General features: G+C 42.7%; 2 protein-coding genes across 11 annotated transcripts in view; one reads left to right on the forward strand and one right to left on the reverse strand.

The window, feature by feature from the left end:
* The window catches only part of PTDSS1 (phosphatidylserine synthase 1), a 77,973-nt gene extending 77,270 nt beyond the window's left edge, over positions 1–703 (reverse strand). For all 7 annotated transcript variants that reach the window (XR_014843599.1, XR_014843600.1, XR_014843603.1 and 4 more), the window contains exon 1: positions 380–703. Coding sequence is in view for 2 of the 7 variants with exons in the window: in XM_021089074.2 (XP_020944733.1) it covers positions 380–558 (179 nt within the window). In the remaining 5 variants the exon portion in view is untranslated. The remainder of the gene's footprint in view (positions 1–379) is intronic.
* A 284-nt stretch (positions 704–987) lies between these two features.
* On the forward strand, positions 988–27,823 carry MTERF3 (mitochondrial transcription termination factor 3). Of its 4 annotated transcripts, XM_005662952.4 has the most exons (10): positions 988–1,109; positions 1,261–1,360; positions 4,599–4,938; positions 7,209–7,361; positions 13,011–13,200; positions 15,354–15,446; positions 21,273–21,420; positions 21,782–21,853; positions 23,337–23,498; positions 27,555–27,823. In XM_005662952.4, exons 3-10 carry the CDS (start codon positions 4,614–4,616, stop codon positions 27,747–27,749), a joined length of 1,338 nt encoding a protein of 445 aa, XP_005663009.1. In that variant the 5' UTR covers positions 988–1,109; positions 1,261–1,360; positions 4,599–4,613; the 3' UTR covers positions 27,750–27,823. The 4 variants fall into 4 exon arrangements, 3 of the variants coding, with proteins under 3 accessions (XP_005663009.1, XP_084878141.1, XP_001929306.1); XM_085022015.1 differs by lacking the exon at positions 15,354–15,446 and having other exon boundaries at positions 1,261–2,460; XM_001929271.8 differs by lacking the exon at positions 15,354–15,446.
* The last annotated feature ends 14 nt before the right edge of the window (positions 27,824–27,837 follow it).

Raw genomic sequence — 27,837 nt, forward strand, 5'->3', positions numbered from 1 at the left:
AGGGGGCTGGTGTCGTGATGTGTGTAGGGAGCGATGCTGAGAGCACTAGAACGGGAGGGGGCGGGGATCGTGCTGGGTGACCCACGAGTCGCTGTATGGGGAAAGGTGGTACTGAGAGAGGTAGTGGTGGAGGGTGAGTGGGAGTGGGGTTGGAGCGTAGGGACGAACGCCAGTCCAGAGGAGCCACAGGGGAGAAAGCTGGGTGTGCTAGGTGAGATACCGGCAGGCGGAAGAGCTGAGTGGGCAGGGGGGCGCTGCAAGCTCACGCGTGGAGCAGTCACCCGGCTTCCTAACCCGGCCATGCTCCCCGCCACCGCCTTCCACCCGCCCCTTCCCTTTGCCCAAGGGCGCGCCTCCAGCGCAGCACGGCCCACCTCACCTGGTGAAGGCAAAGTACATGAGGCTGACGATGGTGAAGCTGAGCAGAGTGATAGTGTGCGGCCGGTAGAAGAAGTCAATGGTGATGTCCTCCACTTGCTGCTCGTTGATCATCCGGAAATGCATCTTGTAGTTCACATCATCTTTGCTCAGGGTCCGACTCCCCACGCAGGACGCCATGGCCCGCCTCCCCGTCCTGCGGCGGCGGCGGCGGCCCCGGCCCGTGGAGGCTGGGACCCCGGAGATGACGAGCCGCAGCGGGCGGGCAGGCGGACGGCAGGGCCGGGTCTGGCGCGGAGCAAAGGCTGGGAGCCGAGGGAAGGACAGGCGCGGGAGGGCGGGGTCCCGGCGCCGCCAACGCGGCCTCGGGCCGGGGGGGGCCTCTCGCAGTGACCCGGCTGGCGTTCCGGAAGGGGCATCTCTAGGGACTCATGTTGGCTTTAGATTACTAGCAGCAGAGGCTTAAGGTAGACGGCTCGCAAGAGAAGGAAAACTGCGGCCTCTGCCGGCTCTGTCCCCGGCATGCCGCCCGCTTCCCCCCCGGCGCAACCTCCCAGATGGTCTCGCCCACGTGGGCCGCAGCCCACGTGGGCGAGGGAGCGCCGCGGCGCCGGCTGGCAGGCAGACAAGCGGGCAAGCTGCTGTGCCGGGCAAAGGCGCGGCTGGGCCAGTCCGGGGGCCAGTCTGGTGGCCACCGCGAGAGAGACCACGAGGCATAGGCCTCGGCACAGGTAAAGCGGGAGCCGCCAGAGCGCGAAGGGCGCGCTCTTGGCCGGGGTTCGGGTCTGACCCCATCTGTGTCTAGGCCGCGCCCCCGGGCCTCATGGCCTCTAGGCCTTAACCAGCCCAATTGAGGGTGAATAATTTTGTTTTGTTTTCTAGGCTGATGAGACAAAAACGCAACCATGCCTGATTATTAGAGCGCTTGGCGGAGGACGCGGAAGAAGGCCCAGCCTGTCAACGGGTTTCCTCCGGAAGTTCGGTTGGGGAACTAAAACAGACTAGTTAAAATGGCCTAGGGAGGGCGTCGAGCAATAGATGAGGGGCCTCTTGTTACGAAGCCATTCTCCCACCCACTTTTCATCTCCTGATTTCATTTAGTAACCTTACAGAGTTCGAAATCTTGAACCCGTGTCGAAGCATATTTAAGTGCCAGTTCCTCCTCCTAACGAAATACTAAAGCACACAGTTGAAAACTAGTGTATTGTTTTTAATGGACTTCAGTATTACGTAAGGCTTTTTATTTTAACCGCCCTGATGGAAAAGTGTTGGAAGACTGTAATCACGATGTAGGGCTTTTATACACCTGCGCAAATGCCTTCCCAGATTTTGAATACTGTGTAGGCAAATGAATTAACCATAGTTGCTATTGATTGATTTCTGTCCCCAAAACTTTGGAGCAGTGCAAGGCTCAGGGGTAGCAGGTGAATAGTCACTGGGAGGGTGGATCCAGAGATGAAACTCAGCCCGGCTCTAGTGAAGGAACAATTAATCAGTTGTTAAGAAGTATACACTTCAATGGAATGATGTGGAGAAGACAGTGCACTTGCAAATAAAAACAGAAGGATAAACATGAGATGTTTGCATAAAAATCTTTTAATAAATATGGGTAGAATTCAAAAGCGGATCTGTCTAATGTGGGAGGAGTTTTGAGCCTGGCTCTTGGAGTGAATTTGGGATTTCAAGAGTTTTCTTTGGGAGTTCTGGTCCTGGCTCAGCGGTTAACAAACCCCGATAGTATCCAAGAGGACACAGTTTCAATCTCTGGCCTAGCTCAGTGGGTTAAGGATCTGGTGTGGCTGTGGCTGTGGCCAAGACCCGTCTCTGTCTCTGATTCGACCCCTAGCCTGGGAACCTATATGCCACGGCTATGGCCCTAAAAAGACCAAAAGAAAAGTTTGCATTGAAGTAGGACAAATTGCTTAGACAAACTGAAACTTAGAAGACAAGATATTTTGGAACCTAAGAATCATTTTATTGTACCTATAACCTTTTAAAATTTGTCATTTAAGGAATGGTTATTGAATCCCCCATCATAGGCCGATCATTGTGCTGCTCCAGCATGAGAAAGATGGTCTTAAGGTAGCATAACTGAAGTCTGCTGGCTTCCAACTTAATGCCCTTAAGACATTGCTGTGCAGAGAGTGAATGTTGTAGGTTTGAGGGAAATCATGACAGATCTGGAGGCTCATTTCTTAGCAAAATTTTAACAAAAATCACCTATCCCACAAGGCTATTGTGAATATTTTTTCCTTTCTAAAATCATTTTGGAATAACATATTTCACTTTTGTAAATCCCTTTTAGGAGGCTTCCCTAAACTGCCAGTCTCCCAGAGGAGGTTAGACTCTCCAGTATTTATCTGATTTAATTCAGAGCATGACAAGCTGAATTTCAGTATGCAGAGAAACCAAAAATTGTATGCAACAGTTAATTCAGAATTCATTTATGTTTGGTTGTGTAATCAGCGATGATGGGAGTTGCCTTGTGGCTCAGCACATTAGGGATTCAGCGTTGTCACTGAAGTGGCCCAGGAATTTCCACTTGCCACAGGCATAGCCCCCCCACGCCGCCAAAAAAAAAAAGAATAAGAATGAAAAAATGATGATAGCTAATACTGAGCATTTTCCCCCTTTTTTTTTTTTTTGCTTTTTAGGGCAGCACTTGCAGCATATGGAAGTTCCCAGGCTAGGGGTCAAATTAGAGCTACAGCTGCCGGCCTACACCACAGCCACAGCAACTCAGGATCCGAGCTGTGTCTGCAACCTACACAACAGCTCATGGCAACGTTGAACCTTGGAGGATCAGAGGCGCATCCTCACGGATTCTAGTCAGATTTGTTACCACTGAGCCAAGACAGGAACTATGGATTATCTTATTTAATATAAAATAATGTGCATCAGATTCACCCTTTAAGCTGGCTAAATATAAAAGTCCTTCATATTTCTGGACTTTAATGTAGTGGCAGCTTTTCCTGATAAAAAAGTCTTCTTAGAAATAACTGCTTTTTCAGTCAAAAAATATAAACATTCATTACTGGTTGCTTATATATTTCTGTCCATTTTGCTCATTAGTTTTGAACTCTTTTTTTTTTTTTGGTCTTTTTAGGGTTGCATCCCAGGCATGTAGAGGTTCCCATACTAGGGGTGGAATAGGAGCTATAGTTGCCAACACTGGATCCCAGCCTTGTCTGACCTACACCACAGTTCACAGCAATGCTGGATCCTTAACCCACTGAGCAAGGCCAGGGATCAAACCCTCATCCTCTTGGATACTAGTTGGGTTCATTAACCACTGAGCCACAATGGAAATGCCGACCCTGTTTTATTTTTTTGAAGGCTTTTTCTTTTTTCCTTAAGTCAGACAGAATTGGCAAAACTGGTTTTGTCTAATTCCCTTTTGAGGAAAAGCTTTGTCTATAAGAAAGTAATAATTTAATAATATTATAAAAGTGATTATGTAATAATAGTGCTCAACACTGAGGATGAAGCAAGAAACAGCCTTCTATATAGCAATAATCATATTTTGATGATTCATTTAAGAATCTTCCAGTTTTTATTTTGTGACTAATGTATACATAAAATGCATTTGAATATTTCATTGTTATTTTGATCAACAATCTGCTTAAATGTCCTTCAAACCAAATTTCAAGAGCATTTAATTACAGCATCTTATTTTCTTTATTAAGTTAACAGGTTCAACTGTAATTTGAACATTTAGAGATTTTTGTTTTAAATATTTTTCTTACACCATTGATTTTACTTTTCATATTTAAATTGTAAAGCATATCTTTATTTTTCCCAGTTCAGAAGTTCCTGTCTTTTGGGTTTTTGGTTTTTGTTTTTGTTGTTGTCGTTGTTGTCTTTTTAGGGCTGCACCTGCAGCATTTGGAAGTTCCCATGCTAGGAGTCGAATCAGAGCTACAGCTGCTGGCGTACACCACAGCCACAGCAAGGCCGGATCTTAACCCACTGAGTGAGGCCAGGGATCAAACCGAGTCCTCATGAATACTAGTTGGGTTTTTACCACTTAGGCGTGAAGGGAATTCCCAGAAGTTCCTGTCTTTTGGTTTGTAACTGAAACTGTCTTGTTTGACTTTTCCTGTGCCTGAAAACATCTGACTGCTTTAAACAACTTTGAATTAGAAAAAATAATTTCCACTTCATCTTCTTGTTGGTTGAACACCGTTCTCTTTTTTGATGGTTTTACATTTCTTTTGCAGGCTACTTTAAGAAAAATGGCCCTGTCAGCCCAACAGATACCCAGATGGCTCAAGCTGAGTGGCTTCATTACTGCTGCACAACTCAGAGCACGTTTTCAGAGACCAGGGAGAACGCTGTTGCATGGCTGTGTTGCTCAGCCTCAGCTGTCCTCTGACAATTGCTTTCTCCAGTGGGGTTTTAAGACTTACAGGACTTCCTCCTTATGGAATAGTTCCCAGTCTACCAACTCAAGTAGGCAAGAGATTAATTCTGCCCAGAGCACTCTGCTTCCTTCCGTGAATGAGGAGTCACCAAAGACACAAAAGACACCCAACATTGATTCTGAACTGTCTCTAGAAGGTAATCTGAATTATCTGAACTTTCAGTTAATTCGCCTTTATTCCACTCTGGTAGTTTGAACAAGCTCCCTGTTTTACATATATATATGTTGTTGTTTTTTTGTTTTTGTTTTTGTTTTGTTTTTTTTTGTCTTTTTGCCCTTTCTTGGGCCGCTCCCGCGGCATATGGAGGTTCCCAGGCTAGGGGTCTAGACAGAGCTATAGCCACCAGCCTACGCCAGAGCCACAGCAACGCAGGATCCGAGCCATGTCTGCGACCTACACCACAGCTCACGGCAACGCCGGATCGTTAACCCACTGAGCAAGGGCAGGGATCGAACCCGCAACCTCATGGTTCCTAGTCGGATTCGTTAACCACAGAGCCACGACGGGAACTCCTGCTTATCCATTCTAAATGTAATAGTTTTCATATACAAACCCCAAACTCCCAGTCCATCCCCCTCCCTCCCCCTCCTCTGGCAAGCACGCGTCTGCTCTCTATGTCTGAGTCAGTTCTGTTCTATACATAGATTCATCTGTGCTATATTTTAGCTTCCAGATATAAGTGATATCATGTAGTATTTGTCTTTCTCTTTCTGACTTCTCTTACTATGAGGATCTCTAGTTGCATCCAATTTGCTTCTTTTTTTTTTTTTTTTTTTTTTTTTTTTTTTTGTCTTTTTAGGGCTACACCCGAGGCACATGGAGGTTCCCAGACCAAGGGTGGAGTCAGAGCTGTAGCCGCTGGCCACAGCCACAGCCACAGCAGTGAGGGATCTGAGCCGAGTCTGCGACCTACACCATAGCTCACAGCAATGCCAGATCCTTAACCCACTGTTTGAGGCCAGGAATTGAACCTGCACCCTCGTGGATACTAGTCAGAGTCGTTTCTGCTGAGCCACTGTGGGAATACCCCAATTTGCTTCTCTTATGCCTCTATTTTACTAAGAAGTTTATAGGTTAAGATGTACAAGGTTATTTTATAGGTATATGAATAGCATCTGCTTTCTAAATTATTTTTTTAGATTCTTTAAACTTTTTTCTGGTGGTAACCAGGTTTATTAGGATCTCATTTCCCTATTCTACATGCTAATTAGGGTATGATTTTACCCAAGTTAAAGTCATCCTTTTAGGTATACAGTTGTATAAATTTTGATGATGCGTTTAGTGTAACAGCCACCACAATCAATAAATAGAACAAAAAGAAAAATAGAACACCCCACAAAGTTCCCTCGTGTTATTATTTTTTCATCAGCCTTCACTCTCATGTGCTTCCTATTCTAGGAATATTCCTGTGCAAGAAATATTTCACCTCAAACGAGGTATTATTAGGTTAAGTACAATATGAAAGAGGAGTTCCTGTTGTGGCTCACTGAAAATGAATCTGACTAGTATCCATGAGGATGCGGATTTGATCCCTGGCCTCGTTTAATGGGTTGGGGATCCGTTGTTATTGTGACCTGTGGTGTAGGTCGTAGCCCAGGCCCAGATCCTGCGTTACTATGGCTGTGACGCAGGCCGGAGCTTTAGCTCAGATTTGATCCCTGGCCTGGGAACTTCCATATGCTGCGGGTGCAGCCCTAAAAATAGAAAAGAAAAAAAAAAGAATATGAAGAAAGCAAGCTGAGGGGTGAGGACAGGGAGGGAGGCTGGCTGTGAGAAATGATGAAAGAGAAAAAAGAACAAAAAACCCTGATTCCTTAGCCTAAGGTAGGTTATAGTTCCCAGCATCTTTTATACTGTTTTTGACTTAAAAACAAAACCTCAGAATCAAGGGTGTACTAGAGAGGGTCGCATCCTTAGCAAAGGATTATGGGTGACAGAACCAGAATCATAGGAGTCTTCATATAGACATATTTGAGATTAACTTGGAGGAAAAAGGATTGGATCAAAATGAAGGTTAACCCATGCAATTCAGGTAGAAGGTGTACTTTTGGCCAAGTTAACAAGCTATTGTAGACTCAGAGTCTTTCTCAGAATGTCCTGGGAGGTCCATTGGTCTTCAGCATTCATATCTGTTGATTCCAAATGAAGGAAAGGCAAGGATTCTGTAGAGGACTTCACCAACAAATTTCTAATCTCAGAGGAACAGTGGCTGATGTCTCTAAAGAATCTTAACCTTACCTCTTAGAAGGTAGAAAATATACAGAATTCTTAGATGTTTAAATCAGAAACGATACCAAGATTTAAAAAGAAGCAAACTAGGCAAGACGCTATCTTTGAAGAAGGAGCTTTACAAGTACACACTAGAGAGCTAACTTGCTTCTCCTCTTCCACATCCTGGCTTCAAAGGACTGGACGACTTGCCCGCACTGTCTCCATTGCAGCCGGTTTCCGAGGAGGAGGCTATTCGGATTATTGCAGACCCTCCACTGCCCCCTTCTTCATTCACACTTCGAGACTACGTGGATCATTCGGAGACTCTGCAGAAGTTAGTGCTTCTAGGTAAGTTGAGTAACCTACACTTTTTTTTTTTTTTGCCTTTTAAAATTAACATTTTAAATCTTTATCAAAGTATTTATACATTATGCATAGACGTCAAATAGTGTGAAAGGTTTCTAGTGAAAAACCCTACTCCCAGCTTCATCTTTCCTGACCTTGCATCCTGTTCCCCAGAGTATCTAATTTTATAGCTCTTTCTGTTTGCATTTAACCTGTAAATGTGCATATAATTGTGTATAATGCTGTATATAATGCTTGGTTCATCAGTTTTAGACATCAGTTAATCTCTTATATATACTTTCCCCCTTAATTCATTTCAATTCTCCCAATAGGCTAAATTAATAATTTTTAGATAACTTATTAGTCACTGATTTCATTATAATTCTAAATATTGCTCACTCTTCTCTCGAAAGTGTGCTGTGATTGCTTTCCTTCCTGTACAGCCTTTTGTTTTCCTGGAGTTCCTAATTGTTTTGTTTTCCATTCGATTAGTCTTCTGTAAAATTTCCCATGCTTTCCTGTGGTCTCTCAGAACAGTTTTCCTATAGTCAAAGCTATCGGATGATGTAGTCTATTTCCCTACTACCCTGACCTGCCTTCTGGAACCCACTATCCTCCTGGTTTAGAAGGTTTCTTTCTAGGCCTGCTCCGTGACTCTCTTAGCTTGTTGACTGGTAGGATGCACCTAGATCTGGATGGTTGGAGGCAGCCAGGAGATCTCACCGCAAACTTTTATTAGTCCTCTTATTTTTAGTCTAGCACATTATTGCAGCTTTTATATATATATATATATATTTGTTTTTTTTGTCTTTTGAGGGCCACACCTGTGGCGTATGGAGGTTCCCAGGCTAGGGGTCTAATAGGAACGGCAGCTGCCAGCCTACGCCACAGCCACAGCAACCCCAGATCCAAGCCGTGTCTGCGACCTATACCACAGCTCAAACAACGCCAGATCCTTAACCCACTGAGCGAGGCCAGGGATTGAACCCACCACCTCGTGGTTCCTAGTCAGATTCGTTTCTTCTGAGCCACAATGGGACCTCCCTATTGCAGCTTTCTGCTTTTTCCATCCTCTCTGCATCTGGCGCTTTTTTATTTGATTTTCCCAGATAATGAACCTCCACTGGGGGACTGAGAGGAACAAGTCAGGTAAGGGGTTGTCTCAAATCCATCTGTTTCTCTCATTTCCTAGTCACTGCCTTAGTTTAAGTCCTCAGTTTTTAGTGAAAAGTTAGAGCTTTCTAACTTGATCGTCTTCTTTTCGGCAGTATTGCCCTGGTAATCTCTCTAACATTAGTGCTCTTTCTGTGATGCACATCTGCCTGTGTCAGTGAGCCGCTTGAAACCCTTCAAAGCTCTTCCCAGTCTGGCCCTTGCTTACCCTTTCTGCTTCACTTGCTTGCCACTTCCCTCCTTTCTGTTGACCAGGTCTGACAGCTGGAGAACTTGAGTTCAAGTAACTTTCCAAATGTCTTCTCTGACCCTCCTCTGGGCTCTTTGCATCATGCCCTGGTTAATTCAGTCCCAACGCTAATAGCATTGTTAGAATTGTTTACTCATCTGTCCTTGTACACGTTACTCAAATGTATAGGGAATGGCTTTTGTTCTCAAGAAGCTTCAGGTCTTCAGAAGCATCGAAATACACATATAGAAGAATAACAAATCCAAAAATGAAAGGTAAAGTGATAAATCCTACGTAAGAAATAGAAATAGGAGTTCCCGTCGTGGCGCAGTGGAAACAAATCTGATTAGAACCATGAGGCTGTGGATTCAATCCCTGGCCTCGCTTAGGGGGTTAAAGATCTGGCGTTGCCGTGAGCTCTGGTGAGCGGCTCAGATCTGGCATTGCTGTGGCTGCGGCGTAGGCCAGCAGCTATAGCTCCAATTAGTCCCCTAGCCTGGAAACTTCTATATACCTCAGGTGCGGCCCTAAAAAGCAAAATACATATATATAGAAATAAAGATTTCTGTGTGTTCAAAGGAGAGAGAAAAGATGACATCTGCTGCAAGCAGGAAGGCCAGTCACCTTCCCTTTGGAACAACTTCCCCAGCTCTGACAGTTGTAGTGCACAATAAACATTAGACCCGTGTGTTTCCCTACCTTTAAATAGTTGATAATGTACTTAGAAATATACTTGGAAATGTGTCTCAGCCCTTCCTTTCACTGTATGCTGATACTTTTCAGCAACACATCTTGGCAGGAACTTAAACCACAGAACCTTAGAGGAGCCCTGATTGCATTGTCAAGCAGTGTTTTTGGGGACTCGGGTGACCCGCTTCTTCTCTGCTTCTCAGACCTGTTTTCTGCCTTTCTCTGCTTGTTCTGTATCCCAGGAGGCTAGCGTCTGCGCTCAGGCTTCTTTGCCAGCTGGGCAGCTTCCGCAGTGGGAAGCACTTGCAGGAGAGAAGGGCAGGTGGGAGTATTTTTCCCTGTTCCTCCCTGCCCTGGGTCATGTAACTGCCTCGCTCCATGACAACAGCTCCTACTGAGCAGCCCTTTCTTAAATAGCTTCCAGCTCCCCCTGGGTTCCGTTATACACTTTCCTCCTTGTCTCTTTAGCGCCAGGGGTGCCCTTGTTCGTTCCCTTGACTCTGTCACACCGAGGTACAGAGGCCCTTCATTAAGGTTCTTTTCAGTTGAACTTTCTGGGGCAACTTCTGTTGCCTGCCAGACCCTGCTTGATACACTAAATATGTGTAACCATAAGTGAACACACTGGTAATTGTAGTTAGTGAACCGATGGCATCGAGCCAACTTAGGCTGCGGTCACCTAGAAGTTGGAATCATGTATTATTCATTTTTTTATATCCCCAGAAGTGCCTGGTCCATAGGAGGTGTTCAGTGACTATTTTTTCAAGTTAATGAAATCGTGAGTAAGCCCAAGTGATTTGTGCTGACAGCAGTGTGCTCTCCCGGTGAGATTCTGCTCTCCTATAGCTGTTAAGAAGCAGCTTTTCAGGAATTCTGTTTCGGCCCAGTCGGGGTGTGACAGCTCATGCTGAGCAAGGCACTTCAGCACATGTCAGCTGTAATATTGAGTTAAATTTGAAGTCTGAACCCTTTGTGTTATTTTTAAAGCATCCCTTCCCACATTTATCACAGATTTTTGGAACTAGTTTCTGTCTTATTTATCCATCCCTCCAAATCAAAAATCATTTATTTTTCTTTAAGTATTATTTTAAATTACAAAAGAATTCTATCTAGTTGTTGAAAATGCAACTGTTACCAGAGAAAGAACTCTTACCTTCTCTGCATTTCCAGGTCTGCTTTTTAAAGGTCCACCATCACCAATTTGTTGAGCGGCTTCCTCCCCACCTTTTTCTAAGCAAATATTACAGAAAGCCATAGAATGGGTCTCATATCTTCATGTTGTCCATCTTCCTAATATTTTTATAATTCTTTGTTTTCTTCTAGTGGCTTTGGCATTAGTACCCATTTAGATTTTTTATCTGAAATTAATTTTTGTATCAGATATAGAAGGAATTCTGAATTAGTTTTCAAGTATATAACTAGAAATCCCATTATATATTAATGAGTAGTCCATCTTTTCCCACACTGATTTGAAATGTCATTATTATAGTTCATCCTGGATCTTTCTGGTCTTCATTCTTTGTGTATGTGTGTTTGTATAACCTTTTTTTCTGTTCATGATCATCTTATATCAGTACCTGTTTACTATCAAATTTGGCTTTGGAATTATATCTGGATCTAATAATACATGGAATTATAATTTATTTTTCTGGTTGCAAACACCATTTAAAAAGGTATTTTTATTTCATTGCTTTTATATCTAAGACTGTAAAGTTGCATCTAGAAATCAATTTGAGAGTTTTTTTTTTTTTTAACTAGGAGAAATATTTTTAAAAATACAGAATTTAAGGAGTTCCCACTGTGGCACAGCCAGACTACAGTGACTGCAGTGGCTCAGGTTGCTGCAGAGGTGTGGGTTCAAAGCTGGGCCTGGCACACTGGCCCAGTTTAAAGGATCTGTCATCACAGTAGCTACAGTGTAGGTCGCACTACTTCTTGGATTTGATCCTTGGCCTGGGAACTTACATATGCTGCAGGTGCAGCCATAAAATTTACAAAAACATAAAGAAAAGAAAGCTTTACATCATCTTTGAGTGTTTTTCAGGGGTCGGGGCAGGGAAGCACCCGCAGCATGTAGAAGTTTCCTGGCCAGGGACCCAAGCCGCTGCAGAGACAACACGAGATCCTTACTGCCATGCCACATGTTTATTCTTAAAGATAAGGACTAGGCCTTTCCTATTCATGTTTAATTTTTGAAAATCAGGAGTTCCTGTTATGGCTCAGTGGAAACAAATCTGACTAGCATCCATGAGGACGCAGGTTCCATCCCTGGCCTCGCTTAGTGGGTTAAAGATCTGGCATTGTGATGAGCTGTGGTGTAGGTCAAAGACACGGTTCAAATCTGGCACTGCTATGGCTGTGGCACAGGCTGGTGCCTATAGCTCCCATTTGACCTGTAACCTGGGAACTTCCATATGCCACAGGTGTGGCCCTAAAACAACAAACAAACAAACAAATTTTAAAATCAGATAAAAGGGGGAAAAAAAACAAGAGAATAAAACACTCAGTTTTAATGAGAATTTTGAATCAAAGGTTACTAGAGTCCCTGCCTAAGTAATGTGGATATTTGTGTATATCCGTAACCAAAGAAAAGTGACAACTTGCTTTCTCCCCCTTCTAACCCTTTTTCTCCTGTCCCTTGTCACATTTACTTAGATTACTTAAGATTATAGGCATATGTGAAGGTGGTATACTTTCTGCTTTGTGGTGTACTTGAGGGCTGGATGTGTTGCACCTGTTCCACAGAGACATTTCTTCTTCAAGGTGTTTATCTTTATGCTAAAATTCTGGACAGTCCAATAAATAAGACCTAGAGTCACCTTTATTCCTCCAAAGAGGGGATCATAAGTCAAAGAATGCTGTAACTAAAGAAATTAGAAACTTCAAAGGAAGTAACAAGTTATTCACAGGGACTGTTACCCTGTAGACTGACCAGGTGAGCAGTTACTGTGGAGATCCTGAGGGGCTCACAAACATCCTGCCAACAGCATTTAAGAAACTGTAGAAAAAGATGATAATCCGAGGTCAATGTGCTGTAGTGATTTTGTGTTGAGTGGAAATTTAGCCCCAGATGCACTCTTCTCCTTTACACCTGGCTTTGAAATAAATAGTACATTTTTATATTTATTTTTATTACTTTAAAATACTCGGAAGGTTCTTTTGGCCTGTCTCAGGTCTCCTTTGGATAGGTTGTTGATCTCCATTAGTAATATCTTGCGTTTCTTTTCTTTTTCTTTTTTTTGGCTTTTTAGGGCCGTGTCCATGGCATGTGGAAGTTCCCAGTTCCCTGGCTAGGGGTTGAAACGGAGCTACAGCTGCCAGCCACAGCCACAGCCACAGCAACGCAGGATCTGAGCCACGTCTGCAACCTATACCTCAGCTCATGGCAACACCGGATCCCTGACCCACTGAGTAAGGCCAGGGCTCGAACCTGCATCCTCATGTATACTGGTTGGATTGTTTCCACTGTGCCGCAGCAGGAACTCCTTGTGTTTCTATATGTGAAGTTTAATGACTCAGCCAAGCAGTTATCTTGAAACAGTGTTTGTATTTTATTATAGGGGTGGACTTGTCCAAGATAGAAAAACATCCAGATGCAGCGAACCTCCTCCTGCGGCTGGATTTTGAAAAAGACATTAAGCAAATACTCCTGTTTCTTAAAGATTTGGGTATGGAGGATAACCAACTGGGAACATTCCTGACTAAAAACTATGCTATTTTTTCTGAAGACCTTGAAAATCTTAAGACCAGGTACAGCCTCTAGAATGATTTTCATGAAACTCAAGAAGTGGTTATGAAGGAAATATATATGCAAGTTATTTTTAAAATCTCAATGGCACAAGGATCTACTGACATAACAAACTGTGAATATTATTTTTTTGTTATAGACTTTCTTTGATCAAAACTAAGTATCTAAATCATCACTTATGATGGAGCATGATAATGTGAGAAAAAAAAAGAATATATACATGTATGTGTGACTGGGTCACCTTGCTGTACAGTAGAAATTTGACAGAACACTAAACCATCTATAATGGAAAAAATTAAGTATCTAAATCAGTTCTTTTTTCAAGTACCCATTTCTTTTTGTTTTTTGTTTGTTTGTTTGTTTTTTGGGTTTTTTGTTTGTTTGTTTTTTGTCCTTTTGCCTTTTCTAGGGCTGCTTCCTGTGGCATATGGAGGTTCCCAGGCTAGGGGTTGAATTGGAGCTGTAGCCGCCTGCCTACGCCAGAGCCACAGCAACGCAGGATCCAAGCCACGTCTGCAACCTACATCACAGCTCACGGCAGTGCCAGATCCTTAACCCACCGAGCAAGGCCAGGGATCGAACCCGAAACCTCATGGTTCCTAGTCGGATTTGTTAACCACTGTGCCACAACGGGAACTCAAGTACCCATTATTATTTCTGTGTTTTCAATTTACTGCTAAGTCAATACTTAACTGTTTCTCTTTGGAAACAAATGAAGTGGGGTTTTTTTAATTTTTTTATTATAGTTGATTTACAATGTTCTCTCAATTTCTGCTGTACAGCAAAGTGACCCAGTCATACACACACACACACACACACACACACACACACACACACACACACACACACACACACACATTGCTTATCCATTCTAAATGTAATAGTTTGTATCTATTAACCCCAAACTCCTAGTCCATCCCACTCCCTCTCCCTCCCCCTTGGCAACTGCAAGTCTGCTCTCCATGTCTGTGAGTCAGTTTCTGTTCTGTAGGCAGATTCATCTGTGTTATATATATTTTAGTTTCCACATAATAAGTGATATCATGATATTTGTCTTTCTCTTTCTGACCTAACTTCACTTAGGTGTGAAAATCTCCAGTTTCATCCATGTTACTGCATATGGCACTTTTTATGGCTGAGTAGTATTCCACTGTGTATATGTACCATATCTTCTTAATCCATTCATCTATCAATGGACATTTAGGTTGTTTCCATGTCTTGCCTATTGTGAATAGTGTGGCAGTGAACATAGGGATACATGTATCTTTTTAAATGAAAGTTTTGTCCTGATATATGCCCAGAAGTGAAATTGCTAGATCATATGGTAGTTCTATATTTAGTTTTCTGAGGAACCTCCATACTCTTCCACAGTGGTTGTACCAATTTACCTCCTCACCAACAGTGTAGGAGGGTTCCCTTTTCTCCATACCCTCTCCACCATTCATTATTTGTAGATTTATAAATGATGGCCATTCTGACCAGTGTGAGGTGCTACCTTACTGTAGTTTTGATTTTCATTTCTCTAATAATTAGGGATGTTAAGCATTTTTTCATGTGCCTATTGGCCATCCCTGTGTCTTCTTTGGGTTTTTTGTTTGTTTTGTTTTATTTTGCTGTTGAATTTTATGAGTTGTTTGTATATTTTGGAGATTAAGCCCTTGTTGCTTGCATCGTTTGCAACTATGTTCTCCCATTCCATAGATTGTTTTTTCTTTCTTTCTTTTTTTTTTTGTGGTTTCCTTTGCTATGTAAAAGCTTATGTATTTAGCTCTCATTGGTGTATTTTTGTTTTATTTCTGTTGCCTTGGGAGACTTAAAACATTTGTACAGTTAATATCAGAGAATGTTTTGCCTGTATTCTCTTCTAGGAGTTTAATAGCGCCTTGTCTTATGTTTAGGTCTTTAAGCCACCTTGAGTTTATTTTTGTGCATGGTGTGAAGGTGTGTTCTAGTTTCACTAGTTTTTTTTTTTTTTTAATTCATTAGTAAATGTGTAGATGATACTAGAGTACACTTAAAGTTGTGCAAGCCTGACCTTCGCTGTTGTTCTTTCTGGCCAATTTTTGATGGTAGACATTTGACCTTCTTTGGCAAATTGTTATATAATTTGCTTAACCATTTCTGTGGGTTATTTTGGTTTTTCCTTCTTAAATAGCACTTCCGTAAACCTCTTTGGACTTCACTCAGCATTCAAAGAATGTATTGACTCTGTGAGAACTGATAGAGTGAGAGAGCATCGGTGTGTGAGGTAGGAACCCTGCAGGGCAGTGGAGAGGAAGACAAAGTCCCTGTGTCCCAAATTCACGTCTTGGACGTACCATCGCCCCCACCTCTCACCTAAATCAGGTCTTCCCAGATTCCCTGAATGAGAGCATCCTTCACCCCATTGCCCACATCAGAAATACTGGTATTGAAGTTCCTGTGTCGTGGCGCAGTGATTAACAAATCCAACTAGGAACCATGAGGTTGCAGGTTCAATCCCTGGCCTCACTCAGTGGGTTAAGGATCCGGTGTTGCCGTGAGCTGTGGTGTAGGTTGCAGACGCGGCTCGGATCCCATGTTGCTGTGGCTCTGGCGTAGGCCAGTGGCTACAGCTCCGATTGGACCCCTAGCCTAGGAACCTCCATATGCCACAGGAAGCTGCCCTAGAAAAGGCAAAAGGACAAAAAAAAAAAAAAAAAAAAGAAAAGAAAAGAAAGAAATACTGGTATTAACTTTGGCTTTCCCTTCCATCCACATCTAATAGCTTTCCATAGCTTTCCACAGCCTGTTGGTACTATTTTTCTCTCTCTCAAATCAGCCAATGCATTTCTCTTAGTCTTCACTTTGAATACTCTGTCTCAGGTCCCCATTGTTTCACATGACGAAAAATACTGCAGCAGTCTCCACTGGGCTGCCTCTGAGCTTCTCCTAGGTCAAAACAGAACAAAAAACTGAATTTCTTACATTGAATAATTTGAGCCTTATTATGTATGCAAGGCACTTAGCTAGACCCAAACCACAGGAGATAGACACACCCTCCCTTCCTGTGACTTGCAGTCTAGTGTAACATAGACAGGCTGTTACCATGCAGGGGAGAATGAGTCCAGGAGACTCAGTCTGACATGTTAGCTCTACTCCTCCTGACCGCCTGGAACACTAATTCTCTCCACATTTCAAAACCAACCTGCCCTGTTGCTCAAGACATAGTCCAAGGAAGAGTCCATACCAGGAGGTGGAGATGACTGGGAATCATTTTACAGGCTACCTACCTTACATTATTATCAGTATTTTCATCTTCCAGGAGAGGCACTGAGAGTTTAAATAATTTGCCCCAGATTATCGGGCAAGTATAGGTGGCAGAGCTGGGATTCAAGTCCACCTCATCTGTGGGAGTTCCCATTGTGGCTCAATGGTAACAAACCCAACTAGTATCCATTAGGATGAGGGTTTGATTCTTAGCCTTGCTCAGTGGGCTAAGTATCTGGCATTGCTGTGAGCTGTGGCATAAGTTGCAGACTCAACTCGGATCCTGCTTTGCTGTGGCCATGGCGTAGGCCAGCAGCTGTAGCTCCTATTCGACCCCTAGCCTGTGAACTTCCATGTGCCGGGGATGCAGCCTTATAAAGCAGGGAAAAACAAAACAAAACAAATCCGGAGTTCCCGTCGTGGTGCAGTGGTTAACGAATCCGACTAGGAACCATGAGGTTGCGGGTTCGGTCCCTGCCCTTGCTCAGTGGGTTAACGATCCGGCGTTGCCATGAGCTGTGGTGTAGGTTGCAGACGTGGCTCGGATCCCGCGTTGCTGTGGCTCTGGCATAGGCCAGTGGCTACAGCTCTGATTCAACCCCTAGCCTGGGAACCTCCATATGCCGCGGGAGCGGCCCAAGAAATAGTAACAATAACAACAACAAAAGACAAAAAAGACAAAAAAAAAAAAAAAAAAAATCCATCTAGTCTAACTCCAGAGTCCTGGTACAACACCATTCTGTCTCCCTACTTTTAATTTTATGGAAGGAACAGAAGCTTAAAAGGAGCTTCAGGTTTTTTCGGTTTTTTTGTCTTTTTTATGGGGCTGCTCCCGCGGCATATGGAGGTTCCCAGGCTAGGGGTCCAATCGGAGCTGTAGCCACCGGCCTATGCCAGAGCCACAGCAACGGGGGATCTGAGTCTCGTCTGCAACCTACACCACAGCCCACGGCAATGCCGGATCCTTAACCCACTGAGCAAGGCCAGGGATTGAACCCACAACCTCATGGTTCTTAGTCAGATTCGTTAACCACTGAGCCACGACGGGAACTCTAAAAGGAGCTTCAGTTAAATAAACTTGTTCAAAATCACATGCTCCTAACAAAGAATATTCTCATATAGAATATGAGAAAATAGTCTAATGGTTCCTAAACCTGGCTGACTGCCAAATTAAATTGTGGAGCATTTTTCAAAATTACTTGGAATTTTTTAACAGGTAATTTACCCGCATGTACGCAAAAGGATATACAAGGAAAAATAACCTTCTCCTGGAAGAGACGTGGGTATGATAATCTTTTTTTGAACTTAGCGTCTGGCTCTGATATGTACAGCAGTCTTATTTTCTAGAATTTCTATAGTAGCACTTATTTCATACACTCGTTTTCTTTTCAATGAAGAGAATTTGAAATGTATTACATGGTTGGTTCTTTTCAAGAATTTTCAAATGAATAATCTGCATTTAAATGACTAGAGGTTCGTTTTGGTTTTGGTTTTGGTTTTGGCTGGGCCTTATATCTTTTTATTGGGAGAATTTTCACGGTGTAGGTAACAGTTTCAGGCTTCCCCTGTGGCTCATAACGTGACTACGTGGTGTTGCTTCTACAGTGGCTGTGGCTTGACCCCTAGCTCAGGAGGTTTTAATGAGATACTGATCTTTGCTGCAACCCCTGCCCCCCCAAAAAAAGAAAAACATGGTAATCTTCCTCCAAACCTCTTTCTTCCCATCCCTCATCAGCCTTGCAAGACCCATCAATGGAGGCAGCTACTATTGTCAGGTTCTTTGTTCACCTTGCTGAGATTGTTCTGTTGTAGGCAGGCATGTATGTGCACCTGTGTACATACATACAGTTGGTAGCATATATACATACTATATGCTGCATCCCCCATTCTTACCTTCACTGTATGTTGCCGAGAGTTTTTGAATTGGCTCTTCCTGTTCTTTTTAATCCTGTTACAGTTCATACAATGGGTCTGTCTAGTCCCCTTTTGGGAAACGTGGTAGTTTCTGGTCCTTATTATCACAAAGAAGCTGTAGTGACTCCATATATATATACCTCATTTCACATATACTATTGTCTATCTGCAGGACACATTTTTCGAAGTAGAATTGCTAGGTCGATCGCTAGGGTATGTGGATTTATAATTTTAAAAGATACTGACAAATTGTCCTTCATGTAGGTTTTCCAGTTTATACTCCTACCAACAGTGTACAGAAGTGCCAGTACCCCTCTTATCCTCTCTAATATGGTGTCATCAAACTGATTTCAGTTCCTTTAATAGATTAAAAACAATGCCTTGGAGTTCCCGTCATGGCGCAGTGGTTAACGAATCCAACTAGGAACCATGAGCTTGTGGGTTCGATCCCTGGCCTTGCTGAGTGGGTTAAGGATCCAGCGTTGCCGTGAGCTGTGGTGTAGGTCGCAGATGCGGCTTGGATCCCACGTTGCTGTGGCTGTGGAGTAGGCCGGCAGCTGTAGCTCTGATTAGACCCCTAGCCTGGGAACCTCCATATGCTGCGGGAAGCGGCCCTAGAAAAGGCAGAAAGACAAAAAAATAAAAAATAAAAACAATGCCTTGTTATTTTGGAAATGATATTTGGAACACCAAATGGTTTGGGGGACTCTTTTCATATATCAAATATCTATTTCCATTTTCTGTTCTATAAAGTATTTATATGTCCTTTGACATTTTTAACTGGGCCTTTCTCTTTTTTTTTTTTTTCCTTTTTCTTTCTTTTTTTTAAATTAACAAAATTAGTTCTTTTCCTTGACATGTTGTTAAGATTTTTCCCAGATTGTCATTCGTCTGACTTTCTTGATGGTGAGGTTTTTTGCCTTGCATTAAAAAATTTTATGTGGTTAAATGTATCAGTCTTTTCTCTCATCGTATCTAAGGGACAAAAGAGTGATAGTCATTGTAGTATAAGACGTAAGTTCTGATATATGGTATTAAAAATATCGTAGGCTTTAGCAGTAGGCATGCCAGATTTCACATTTCAGCTCTGTCATTAATTAGCTGGTGGTCTAAGGCAAGTTATTTAACTTCCCTGTGAATCTATGTCTCTTCAAATGTCATGTGGGAAATTTACCTGGCTCACAAGGGTTATTTGTTTGCTTTTTTTGTTTTTCTGATGAGAATTAAAGAAGATAATGTCCTGGAATGTTTTAGGCATTTAATTAAACTGTCTTTAACTGTGTTTATAGATTTTTAAAAACACATTTTTTTTATTTTTTATCTATTTTTTTGCTTTTTTACAACTGTACCTGTGGCATATGGAAGTTCCCAGGCTAGGGGTCCAATCAGAGCTGCATCTCCCGGCCTATACCACAGCCACAGCAATGTCAGATCCAAGCCAAGTCTGTGACCTGTACCACAGCTCACCACAACACTGATCCTTTAACCCACTGAGCGAGGCCGGGGATCGAATCCACATCCTCATGGATACTAGTTGTATTCTTAACCTGCTGAGCCACAGTAGGAACTCCCAAAAATCCATACTGGTTTTTAAGAGTCAAACTTCTGTATTTTACAACCTCATTTTGATTCCCAGAAACTTAGCAAAAAATTTCTCAGTTATTAACAAAATACAATTGAAAGACCATAGTAAAAATTATTAATGAAAATATACTCTCAATAAATTTACTAAAAGAATTCCTGGAGTTCCCATCGTGGCGCAGTGGTTAACGAATCTGACTAGGAACCATGAGGTTGCGGGTTCGATCCCTGGCCTTGCTCAGTGGGTTAAGGATCCGGCGTTGCTGTGACCTGTGCTGTAGGTTGCAGATGCGGCTCGGATCCCGAGTTGCTGTGAGCTGTGGTGTAGGTCGAAGATGTGGCTCGGATCCCAAGTTGCTGTGGCTCTGGCGTTGGCCAGTAGCTACAGCTCGGATGAGGCCCCCTAGCCTGGGAACCTCCATATACCTAGGGAGCGGCCTTAGAAAAGGCAAAAGGACAAAAAAAAAAGAATTCCTCTTTTCAGGAGTTCCCACTGTGGCTCAGTGGTAATGAACCCGACTAGTATCCATGAGGACACAGGTTGAATCCCTGGTCTCACTCAGTGGGTTAAGGGGGTTAAGGATCCAGCACTGCGATGAGCTGTGGTGTAGGTGGCAAACTCAGCTTGGATCTGGCATTGCTGTGGCTGTGATGTAGGCCGGGAGCTGCAGCTGCAGTTTTAACCCTAGCCTGAGAACTTACATATTCCTCAGGTGAGGCCCTGAAAAAGGAAAAAAAAAATTCCTCTTTTCAATCTTAGCCGTGTTTGATGGTCTTTCTTTGTAAAAAGAGTTCTGAATCTCCTCTTAATTTCTGTGTTTTCTTAGTAAAAAACAAAACAAAACAAACTTAAACAGAAGCTATTTTTTTTCTATCAACCAATAAGGCAGATTAATTGAAAAGGGAGTGTGTTAGTGAATTTCAGAAATATTTTTTGTTTCAAAATATAAATGGAAACCATCATACGGTTGGGTGGATGCTTGTTTTGTTTTGGGGAGAGGTGGTGGGATCTTTAAAAACTGTTGGGAGTTCCCATTGTGGCTCAGCAGTAATGAATCTGACTAGTATCCATGAGGATGTGGGTTCAATTCCCAGCTTCAATCATTGAGTTAAGGATCTGGTGTTGCCGTGAGCTGTGGTGTAGGTCACAGATGCAGCTGGGATCGTGGGTTGCTGTGGCTGTGGCATAGGCTGGCAGCTGTAGCTCCGATTGGACCCCTAGCCTGGGAACTTTGCTATGCCACAGGTGTGGCCCTAAAAAGCAAAAACAGAACAAAACAAAAAACAGTTGCTACTTTGGAAAACAGCATGACACACTAAATACTTATGTACATGTATTTTGTTTCTCTAGGGTTGCTTATCTACAGTCAAAAAATTTCAGTAAGGCAGATATTGCACAGATGGTCAGAAATGCACCATTTTTGCTGAGTTTTTCCGTGGAAAGATTGGACAACAGATTGGGATTTTTTCAAAAAGAACTTGAACTTAGTGTGAAGAAGGTAAAGAAAAGGGGAGATTGTGTATGTTTCCCTGTCAGCTACATTTAGTAACTGTTAAATCTCATGTTTGGAACAAATGCCTGAGTCGTATGAATTCTATAAATGCCTGGTATTTTCTGTACTGGAATGAACTCTCTTGCTAGGTTAATCATATAGCTGTATAATTTTATAATAATTACATCAAATTGTTTCCTTTATTTTCCTCCAACAATATTACATTTACATATTTCTAGGCTCCTTAGCATTTCTCTACTGGGTCATATTTTAAATTTTAGTTTTCTATTCCTAGTAATGTCTTGTTTTTTTTCCAAACTAGTTGAATATGCATATATACTAATAATAGATTGTTTTATAACTACAGACTAGAGATCTGATAATTCGTCTCCCAAGACTACTAACCGGAAGTCTGGAGCCTGTGAAAGAGAATATGAAGGTAGGATGACTGTAAGTTTTTGAGAAATCAGCTTCTTTAAGGTGCTTAAGCCCCTTGAAGATGATAGATTTACTCCCATCATCTTAAAGAAAACTAGGTTGTAAAAGAAGTTATTTCTAAAAAGATGGAGAAGGGAGTTCCTGTGGTGGCTCAGTGGTAATGAATCCGACTAGTACACATGAGGATGCAGGTTCCATCCCTGGCCTGGCTCAGTGGGCTAAGGATCTGATCTGGCGTTGCGCTGAACTATGGTGTAGGTCCAAGACTCGGCCTGGATCCCGTGTTGCTGCGGCTGTGGCATAAGCTGGCAGCTGTAGCTCCGATTCGACCCCTAGCCTGGGAACTTCCATATGCCATGGGTGTGGCCTTAAAAAGCTAAAAAATAAAAGTAACAAAATTAAAAGTGGACACAAGTAATGATACAATAAATATCTAGCAAGCCATTTATTTTAGTTTATAATATTTTCATATATTGAGCATGAGTAAGATGCCTTAGAGACATTGACACCCATAACCCTAAGAGTAGCAGGTTAGGTATCTGGGTGTTACCTGGAAACTGCTTCCTTTGCCCAATATGTGGGTCTGTGTCTTTATCTCCTAAGTGGAAGATAAGCTATGGATCCTGGAACCAAAGCCTTCTTTTTTTTTTTTTTTTTTTGGCCACACCTGAGACATACACAAGTTCCTGGGCCAGGGATTGAACCCCACCAGAGCTTTAACAACACCAGATCCTTAACCTGCTACACCACAAGGGAACTCCTCTAAAGGCCTCTTCAAAGAAAATAGTAGCCAGTGGTACATTGCTCTCCTGGAACCTGTGCAAGTTGGCAGCTCTAGTTTTAGCATAGAAAGCATCAGACAGATACTCCTTATTGTCCTCCCTCCAAGAGAGCAGTAGAGAGCCAGATGACTTCTTAGCATACTGAGCTGGAGTAGTATTCAAAATTATTATACAAAGCCTGTTTTCTGAGGTGCTTGGAGTGTTTCATACGCAGCGCACCTTTATCGAGCACCTGCCCATGCTGTGTGCTGGGGAGACAGTCCTGCTGTTAAGCTTACAATGCAGTGGGGGGATCACCTGCAGAGTGAGAGAAGCAGTGGACTGGTGGGGAAGCATAGGACTCTATGGATGCATGCATTTGGTTGGGTTTGGGTTTTTTTTTTTATCATTCCTTTGTTTGTTTTTTGGGATTGTTTTTGCTTTGTAGTACCGAATATGCAGCATATGGAAGTTCCCAGGCTAGGGGTCGAGTCGGAGCTACAGCCACCGGCCTATACCAGAGCCACAGCAACGCGAGATCCGAGCCGCGTCTGCAACCTACACCACAGCTCCCTGCAATGACAGATCCTTAACCCACTGAGTGAGGCCAAGGATCAAACCCGCATCCTCATGGATGCCAGTCAGATTGATTCTGCTGAGCCATGATAGGAACTCCCAAAATAACTGTTTCTATTTGTGATTCATAGCAGCTCTTTCTTTTAGGTTTATCGGCTTGAACTAGGTTTTAAACATAATGAAATCCAACATATGGTCACCAAAATCCCCAAGATGTTAACTGCAAATAAAAGGAAACTTACTGAGACTTTCGACTACGTGCACAATGTGATGCGAATTCCCCACCACGTCATTGTCAGGTTCCCCCAGGTAAGAAGCACCCTGCTCCCTGTTCTGCAGGAGCATCGTTGCCATGCTCTCTGTGCACAGTGCTCTCTGCCTGTGAGGATCCCTTGCTATTTGTGAAGGAATCAGACCAAAGGCATTACAGTTCTGAGAGTTGCATTAAGGTCGTATTTCTTTTTGCCTTTTTTTTTTTTTTTTTAATCAAGAACACATCTAGAAATGTAGTAGAGGCATCCCTTTAAAAGTCTACGACTTCTGGAGTTCCCGTCATGGCTCAGTGGTTAACGAATCCAACTAAGAATGATGAGGTTGCAGGTTCTATCCCTGGCCTTGCTCATTGGGTTAAGAATCCAGCGTTGCCGTTAGCTGTGGTATAGGTTGCAGATTCGGCTCAGATCCCACGTTGCTGTGGCTCTGGTGTAGGCCGGCAGCAACAGCTCCGATTAGACCCCTAGCCTCCATGTGCTACGGGAGAACCTCCATGTGCTACGGGAGCGGCCCTAGAAATGGCAAAAAGACAAAAAAAAAAAAAAGTCTGCCACTCCTAGGGCACACATGTATCTCTCTGGAGGAGAAATAAGTGATGAATCTCTTTCCTGTAGTTTGTCCCTAGTCCTCGTTCTGCCTGTTGGACTCCAGCATGTTCTCTCTTGTGCTTTTCTCCATTTCATTTTGAAATAGAGAGTCCCCATTGTGGCTCAGTGGGTGGTTAAGAATCCAACATAGTGTTCATGAGGATGTGGGTTTGTTTTTTTTGTTTGTTTGTCTGTTTTTAGGGCTGTAGGTGCGGCATATGGAAGCTCCAGGCTAGGGGTCGAATTGGAGCTACAGCTGCCTGCCTACGCCATGGGAACTCCTGAAGACAGATTTGATCCCTGGCCTTGCTTATTGGGTTAGTGATCTGGCATTGCCACAAGCTGCGGCATAGGCCTCAGCTGCAGCTCCGACTGGACCCCCAGGAACATCCATATGCCATAGGTATGGCCAAAAAAATTGAAATAAATCACTTCTCTTAAAGGTCCTTTCAATTCTAAATGTACTTTTTTATTCACACTCTAAATCCATTAACCAACAAGCCGTATTATAATGATCTCTTGCCAAAGCATAAAACATTTCCAGTGAGCCGTCTTGGCAAAACCATAATTATATTTTCTATGGTAATCAGACTTTACTGTTCGTTACCTGGTGAATGGCATTATCTGCTTGTTCACAAGGATGTGAGCTCTGAAAGCAGAAATCTTGTTTGATTTATACACTGCTGAATTCCCAGAGCCTAGAACTATACCGGGCCAATTAGTAGGCACTGGATAGATATTTGTCGAACAAATGAATAACTGAATCTCATAAAAGTCATCCTTCTTTCCCGTTTGGCGTGTGAATAGACACTCAGTGAGTATTCACTGGATAAATGAAAGGTCGAATTTCATTAAGGTGATCCTGCTGCTCCATTTGCTGCATGTATTCTTAATGTAAAGATGGCAAAGAAACACGGCTTCTTTTTTTTCAGCCACATCCGAGGCATGCGACACTACAGCAGAGACAACACCAGATCCTTAACCTGCTAGGCCACCAAGGAACACCCTAAGAACAGATTTCAGGCAGCCCAAATCCTAGCTAGCTTTTGGGAAGCCCAGTTGTGAAAGTATGGCTTCCATGTTGAGAGAACTCTCAGACTTGCAGGAGTCTGGGTAGTATTGCTTAAAAAAAACAAAACAAAACAAAACAAAAAACCCTCATTAATGGAAAAACACATTAACTAACGGCAAGGCTGCAAGGGAACTGATGTAGACTTTAAATTCTTGGCTGGTGCTGTAAAAACTTCATGGGGTGAAACAGTTTTCTCATGTAGATAACAGATCTGCTTGGTACATATTTTTATGGTTAGTTAAAAATGGGGAGGGGGTGGGGGGATGCGCTGGGGTTGTGGGATGGAAATCCTATAAAATTGGGTTGTGATGATCATTGTACAACTAAACATGTAATAAATTCATTGAGTCATAAAATAAATAATTTTAAAAAGGAAAAAAGAAAACAGGGAAACTGATAACTTCATAACTATGATTGAGTCATTTCAAAGCAGCGACCACAGAAAGTAAAGGATGACGGAAGCAGTGAGGGTGATGCAAGTGAGGAAACCCCTAGTTCAGGAAAGAGGCTCTATTCAGGATCCCCTGAAACCTTGGTTCTCCTTTTCCCCTGGGGGTTTCTTTGAAGCCAGAGCTGGAGACCATGTTTAGGGCGAGAGGAGATTGGTAATTCTCAAGTGAGGAGTTTTTGTTTTACTCCCAGAGAATTTAGTGGATCATTAACAGGATGGAACCCTTCCGACACTGTAAGGTAGCCCCTGGTAGTCAACCGCACAAGCACGCCAACAAAAAAGAGAGAGTCTCAATCTGAGCTATGACTTGAGGATTTGAAAGATGACACAAGTCGGAGTTCCCGTCGTCGTCGTGGTGCAGTGGAAACGAATCCAAGTGGGAACCATGAGGTTGCGGGTTCAATCCCTGGCCTCGCTCAGTGGGTCAGGGATCTGGCGTTGCTGTGAACTGTAGTGTAGTTCACAGACGCAGCTCAGATCTGGCGTTGCTGTGGCTCTGGTGTAGGTCAGCACTCACAGCTCCGATTAGACCCCTAGCCTGGGAACCTCCATATGCCACAGGTGCGGGCCTAAAAGACAAAAAAAAAAAAAAAAAAAAAGATTACACAAGTCTATGATAATAAATTCACCTTGAACCACTGAAAAGTAATATGATCTAGTTAGAAGCTGTATCAATGCTTCAAAGTGTAATTATATTTAGGAAATTAATAAATAATACTTTGGGGAGTTCCTGTCGTGGCGCAGTGGTTAACGAATCTGACTAGGAACCATGAGGTTGCGGGTTCGATCCCTGGCCTTGCTCAGTGGGTTAAAGATCCGGCGTTGCCGTGAGCTGTGGTAGGTTGCAGATTCAGCTCAGATCCCACGTTGCTGTGGCTCTGGCGAAAGCCAGTGGCTGCAGCTCCAATTTGACCCCTAGCCTGGGAACCTCCATATGCTGCGGGAGCGGCCCAAGAAATAGCAAAAAAAGACAATAAATAAATAAATAAATATATGATAGTTTGGGTGCTTCAGAGTCATTTGTGGTCTTGTCTGTATGTTGGATAGTAATTTTGTGAGCCAGGAGTCCTACATTCTAAAGAAATACAGCTAAAAGCATCTTGCATCTTCTGAACAGTAATAATGGGATAATGGGAATTTAGTTGCCAAAATGAAGGCAGAACAGCATGTAATTTGTTTCTGCAGAGAGAGAAAAAGATGTTTTGTTCCCAAAGCAAGCCAAACCCATGTTGAGTTAGCACACTATACTTTTTTTGGTCACTATTCTTAAGGTACATTAGTTTTCAACAGTTGTTTTTCATAATGACCTGTTAATATTTTGTTTCCACTTGAACATAAAGAAAGACTCCCAGGGGTTATGTGTCATGTAGAGTGTCCCCAGTGCATCTGAAATAGAGCCAAGAGAAGAACCTGAGACCTAACACTGAATGTGGTCCATTGGGCCTTGCCTGGGGGCCTCACAGATGTCTATCCAGCTTAGGACTCTATTTCAAGTGGCCTGACCTCCCAGTAATACCTTCTTTCTTGCAGCTGGTTTTTGGGACTTAGCCTGCTTCTAATTCCTTTTTACAGTAAACTATATTCACTCTGCTCCTTGGGAGCTTTAACTCCCGAAGTGGGTGAGTGGCTCCCCTGAAGTCCAGGTTCATTTCCTTTTGATACTAGTCACAGAGAGCAACAGGAATTTAAAAAGAAGGAAAGAAAAAAAAAAGATAGGAAGCTTCACAGCCTGTTTAAATTTTTGGCCAAATAAACATTTTAATAGTTTTAGACATAATAAACATTTTCATCTTTTAGTGCAAATGTTATCATTATTATTATTAGCCATGCCCACTGCATGTAGAAGTTCCTGGGCCATGCATGGATTGAGCCCATGCCACATCATCGACCCAGGCTGCTGCTTGGATTTTGATCCCTTAACCCACTGAGCCACCAGGGAATTCCCACAATATTTTTTAAACGACTTTTTTTTTCTTTTCTAGGTATTTAATACAAGGTTGTTTAAAATCAAAGAAAGACATTTGTTTCTTGCCTATTTAGGAAGAGCACAGTATGATCCAGCAAAGCCTAACTACATCTCTTTGGACAAACTGGTATCTATGCCTGATGAAATATTTTGTGAAGAGATGGCCAAGGCCTCAGTACAGGACTTTGAAAAATTCTTAAAAACTCTTTAATTTTTGATGAATGTTACCATGTAATAATGTAAAGTGAATGTTTATATGAATAAATTAATATATTTTTAAATAAATGCCTCAAGCCTCA

The sequence above is a fragment of the Sus scrofa genome, chromosome 4 (genome assembly GCF_054392235.1).
Source record: "Sus scrofa isolate SSC_HxYL_T2T_F1_AM1 chromosome 4, Sscrofa_HxYL_maternal_Yorkshire_Landrace_v2.0, whole genome shotgun sequence".
Classification (NCBI taxonomy): domain Eukaryota; kingdom Metazoa; phylum Chordata; class Mammalia; order Artiodactyla; family Suidae; genus Sus; species Sus scrofa.

What these genes read in the sequence shown, in the direction of transcription:
- MTERF3 (XM_005662952.4), top strand. Translation starts at nt 4,614, where the DNA reads ATGGCCCTGTCAGCCCAACAGATACCCAGATGGCTCAAGCTGAGTGGC. An exon ending in TTCTGAACTGTCTCTAGAAG is followed by an intron (nt 4,939 to 7,208) that starts GTAATCTGAATT and finishes CTGGCTTCAAAG; the next exon opens with GACTGGACGACTTGCCCGCA. An exon ending in TCATTGTCAGGTTCCCCCAG is followed by an intron (nt 23,499 to 27,554) that starts GTAAGAAGCACC and finishes TTTCTTTTCTAG; the next exon opens with GTATTTAATACAAGGTTGTT.